Source organism: Ostrea edulis, chromosome 7, assembly GCF_947568905.1.
Source record: "Ostrea edulis chromosome 7, xbOstEdul1.1, whole genome shotgun sequence".
Taxonomy (NCBI): Eukaryota; Metazoa; Mollusca; class Bivalvia; order Ostreida; family Ostreidae; genus Ostrea; species Ostrea edulis.
The window spans coordinates 13,998,611-14,003,640 of NC_079170.1; the positions used below are offsets into that span (position 1 = coordinate 13,998,611).

The 5,030-nt window shown below is 36.6% G+C and overlaps 2 protein-coding genes across 2 annotated transcripts; one reads left to right on the forward strand and one right to left on the reverse strand.

The window, feature by feature from the left end:
- The first annotated feature begins 932 nt into the window (after nucleotides 1–932).
- On the forward strand, nucleotides 933–2,958 carry LOC125656711 (uncharacterized). The gene is made up of 3 exons (XM_048887303.2): nucleotides 933–947; nucleotides 2,357–2,541; nucleotides 2,646–2,958. The coding sequence occupies exons 1-3, from the start codon at nucleotides 933–935 to the stop codon at nucleotides 2,884–2,886; spliced, it is 441 nt and encodes a 146-aa protein (XP_048743260.1). The 3' UTR covers nucleotides 2,887–2,958.
- An 89-nt stretch (nucleotides 2,959–3,047) lies between these two features.
- On the reverse strand, nucleotides 3,048–4,171 carry LOC125656710 (putative nuclease HARBI1). The gene is made up of 2 exons (XM_056145568.1): nucleotides 3,581–4,171; nucleotides 3,048–3,254 (listed from the first exon to the last, which is right to left on the reverse strand). The coding sequence occupies exons 1-2, from the start codon at nucleotides 4,169–4,171 to the stop codon at nucleotides 3,048–3,050; spliced, it is 798 nt and encodes a 265-aa protein (XP_056001543.1).
- Nucleotides 4,172–5,030: the final 859 nt, after the last annotated feature.

Below are 5,030 nucleotides of genomic sequence, written 5' to 3' on the forward strand. Positions count from 1 at the left end.
GATCTATCCACTGCACACTTAAAGGAATTGAATTCGGGAGAGGGGATTGGGACAGTTTGAGTGGATGAAGACCACCACCCACCACCGCCACCACACACATGTACACAATTTAAGGTTTCGAAGATTGGACAATTTAAGCACCATTTCCTGTTGCTATTGTAGGCTGGATTATTAAATTAAGATATATTTACATGTATTGGCAAAACACATGTCCAGTTTATTAATTGGCAACACATATATAATATAGCATTCAGCCCGTCTGTCATAATTTAATTTTACTTGTATCACGCAATTTGACTTGTTGAGCACGCTGAAAAAAATATTTGTTTATATTGGATAAATGTAACTTGGTATGGGGACACACCTCCTTGACAACCAAGAAGATACTACTTTTCCTTTTCTAATTTTACATTGGACAATGGAACACTGATGCGTTGATAGGCTTTCGAACTAGGCCTATGAAATAGAAAATCAACGAAATTAAACATGCACAATAAATACTGTATTGTCTTACACCCCCTCCCCTAAAAAAACCCCCACACACACGCACGCACGCACGCACGCACGCACGCACGCACGCACGCACGCACACACACACACACACACACACACACACACACACACACACACACACACACACACACAACAAAATGCAGTTTTTAAATTGTTTACAAATAAAGTTACATAAAAATAAAAAAAAAAAATAAAAAACTCTTGACATGTACGACGATAGCATATGTGGAATTAAAAAAAACACGGTATATCAAGTACATGTATTTTCATATGGGGGTTACTTGATCCGCCTATCGAACCATAAAATGCGTCATGAATGTTTTACAACAGATGACGTCATGTCTCATCGATAACATGTGGATTTGCTATCTATGAATTGCTTGTAAACATAATTTACTGTGTCGGATTTAACAGGCGCAATGCTGCATGTTATGGTAAGTCATATTGTAGTTTAAATCTGTTATTTGAATTCCCTTTTGCCTGACCAGGCCATGCTAATATTCAGCCCGAAACTTTGATATACTGTAAAGAAGGACTCGCTACCAATGTACGTAAAGTTAGGTTAAATAAAACAGTTATTTCGAATGTTGACAGTCTAAAGCTGCGTAGTAACAATTTTGTAAAATAAATAAAGCAAAAATTATTCGATATGATATCAGTACCATACAAGAATACTTGCGTGAAGCCTGAATATTTTCCGATATATCCCAAAGTGACAGAAGACGCCATGTACATTTCAGTCACTAGGCCTAACAGTTTCGGTAACTCGTTTCGTTCAATGATAATGTTTATGATAATAATGTAAAACTACCAAAATTGTACACAGTTTTTAAGCAACGATGCAATGAAGATGCTTTGTGAACGACTTCAAAAGATGAAAACAACTAAGCATTGAAAATGAACATCTATAGTAAAAGGGCAAAACAAGCTGCAACCGAAAACTTTTATTAGGTGAGGGAATTTCCCTTGCTTTAAAAATAAATACCGAACTAAAATGACCTATATACATGACACGAAATAAAAAAACGTAGTTTCTTTCTCCATAAGATACTTAAATCAGCAATATTATCTGTAAAATTCAAGTTTACCATCACCAGCGCATTATAACCGTGATATTTTTTTAGCAATCCGGAATATGATTTTTTGAAAAATAAAAATAGTGCTCCTAGCTCGCCCTAAACTATTTTTGCATTTATGGTCAATTGAAAAGGTGTATATTATAAAAATACTTTAAATATTCTGGGCGAGATGAAACCCGTATGACAAAACCTTTACAAAATAACCAGTTTTTGGTGGAAAATGACAAAAATACGGTACCATATCCGGTTCTAGTATGTATACAGCTTTAGTTGTGCTCCTATTTTTAAAATCTAACATGTTTTTTTAAGCCCCGGATTCTGATACATATTTATAACACCAATACTCCTATTCAACACTTACTTTCATTTTTATATATTTTAAGGGCCATAATATGGGGTTTGTGAATCAGGTTCTTTGTCATTTTTTAGAGAAATCTGTGCAAACGTCACGTGTTATGACATCTACTACACAGTTATGACGTCACGGAATTAACATTTTGATATGAATACATTTACTACGATGTATATTGACAATATTTAGTGCAATATTTGTTTGTTAAGTTTGAGATAATTTTTCATAAAAATACAGACCGATTTTGACCCTTCGTGGCTCTAGCTCTTTGTAGAAAGAAGATCCAGAAGTCATTATGTTGCGTGTCATACCTGAAAAATAATGCCCCCAGTTTTTGTCCAATCAAAACAATTGTAATAAATAACATTAGAATTATACTACATTATTTATCATTACTTGTTTTTGGCACCAGCGTATTTTGTTTAATTTTGTAGGCAGTGGACCAGCGGGAAAGCCTTTAACGCCATTAGCAGAAGCAGTTGGGAGTGTTATTGGTACCAACAATATAAGTATCAGTGGGATCCCTGGTACAGTTGACACAACATATCTAATGCTCGACAGACCAAAGATCAGCACGGAAACCACAGCGAGTACGATGTATGTTCAGGAATTTTATACACCATTTCTTAATTCTTGGATTGGAAATTGAAAAAAACCCAAAAACTTATCAATGTATAAGAATTCGATTCCTTTTATTTCAGTGAATCAGATGGCCTTGTGACTCAAGATCTCCATGTCATCAGCACCAGTGAATCTGGAGATGGGCAGCAACAAATAAACTTTGTTACTGTCCCACAGCCAAACGCATGTCCTACCAATGTTTGCACCCACACCGTAATTGACCCGCATCTGCAAAAGCAGAAGCTAGAACTAGAAATTGAGAATCTCACCCTCAGAAACAAGTTTATACGACTTCAGATTGAAAGAATTGAAGGAGTATAGATACAAGTAGTGAATTATAAGCGCTTTGTCACGAATTTACTCACATTTAGTATTTATCAAATAGTTCTATAATCTTGAATTAAATAATGTTGCCAGTACTTTTTTAATTATTTGTATCTTTTCATTTACTGTTACGCAGTGACCATTGACCACATACTTGTTTACATAAAATGAGCAGAAACAATGTGGTTTCTGTAAGCTCGACCATCTGTACCCTGGATATCTGCAACTATGTGGTCATTGGCATTTCCATTGTCATTGTAAGCATCTGCGTTGTCATCATCGTCAGGGAGGGGCAGATTGAACATTTTTGCGATGTTATGTAAAACTCCGCATGCTATGATGACATTGCTGGCACGTTGAGGATGCTGACGTATTTATCCATGAAGAACATGGAACCGTCTTTTTAAGTGACCAATTGTCAACAATAAAAATTCGACTTGTATCTTTCGTAATAGTTAACATGAATGATATCTATGTTTGTTATGCAGAATGGGGAGAGCGAATTTAAACTGGGTCGAAATGCCTCGGTACCGTTTACCGAAAGCAGCAACCCCAACAATTTGGATGAACAGCAGCGTCCTCGTCATGATGGGTGTGCTGCTAGAGAATATGAGAATATTTCTCGTAATATAAGCGATAAGTGTTTATTTTTCAAAGTGCTCCGATATATATTAGGCCCTAATTTCCTTACCTGTTGTACCGTGACTGTGGACCAGCTTGTGGATTTAAAAAAAGGTGTCAGCAGCCAGTCTTTCCCAGGATAACCGCTATCACCGAGAAGATGGCATTTCACGGGCAATAAACGTCGTTGAAAGTGCTGAAATAGACCACTCTCCCTCAGTATTCTGGCATCGTGAGTCGCTCCCGGCCAGCTTGCTACGATGTCTAAAATCTTATAACAGGTATCACATACAATCTGTACATTTATACTGTGAAAGTTTTTCCGGTTGACATACTCCACTTCGTGTTCACTGGGAGCTATAATTCGCACATGAGTTCCATCAATCGCCCCAACCACGCCTGGGAAACCAGCAATGGCAAAAAAGTCAACCTGGTGCTTTCGAATAGTTCCTGGGTCCATTGGAAAGGAAACGAATCGCTTGACAATTATTGGTTGAACAAGAGCGGTAGTAACTCTTTGAATTATTCTTGAAACCGTTGACTGGTGAAGACCAAAGTTGTCACCACTACATAGCTGCATCTTACCTGTAGCATAGTATCTCAAGGCAACCATGACTTGCACAATTGCAGGTACACTGTGATTTCTGTTGGTCAAAGGCATAATGTCATTTTGAATTAAATGTTATAAATTCAATTCCTTCCTGATCAAATCTAAATCTGTGCTGCAGTTCTGCTGCTGTCATTGATTCTAAGGGATTAATTCGTGGTTTGAATGTTCTCTGTTTTCTGTCAGCCATTTTGTTCTTGCTAAGCAATATGCTTAAGAACTTAAGACAAGTAAAGACCATGCTTAACTTTAAGCATATACTAAGCATATACTTAAGAGTTAAGAAGTTTTATGCAATCTGCTAAGCAATATGCTAAGTAAAATCTCAACCTGCTAAGCAAGAAATTCATACTTAAGTATATGCTTAAGGACTTAAGAATGTTTATGCATACGACTCCAGTAGAAAAATGACCCCCTCCCTTTCTTAGCAGATTGATCTATTTTAAAGGAGTTGATACGGGTTTTCAGGTCATTATTTACCCAGAGTTATCGTTCCTGCTGCCCCTCTACTCAAAATTCCATGTGCAATTTTTTTTTGTCACGGTTAATAAAATAAAAGTAAGAACTAGTTCATTAAATTTGTGGAAAAACCACTGCAGGTTCCATGACCAATTACAACTGGAAAACCCCCCCACATATTTCAGGGACAGATCCAGGGAATTTTCAAAAGGGGTTCTACCATAAATTTTAGTTTTCAAAAGGGGAGTTCCATTCTCAAAATGTGTTATTTTTACCTCATTAAGCAACATTTTGTAATGATTGGCAGAGGTACAACCTATAAAACCTCCACACCTCCCTCTGAATCTACCAATGTATTTATGTTATCTATTTACAGGTATAGATCTTGTGTAATTCAAACACACACATAAAAAGAGCTGCGTCTAAATATGTAATACTTCTTGTGTAACAGAGA

Coding starts and splice junctions, on each gene's coding strand:
- LOC125656710 (XM_056145568.1), bottom strand. CDS start 4,171: ATGCCTTTGACCAACAGAAATCACAGTGTACCTGCAATTGTGCAAGTC. Junction 3,255..3,580: donor CCACAGTCACGGTACAACAG/GTAAGGAAATTA, acceptor TAAATACGTCAG/CATCCTCAACGTGCCAGCAA.
- LOC125656711 (XM_048887303.2), top strand. Junction 2,542..2,645: donor GAAACCACAGCGAGTACGAT/GTATGTTCAGGA, acceptor CTTTTATTTCAG/TGAATCAGATGGCCTTGTGA.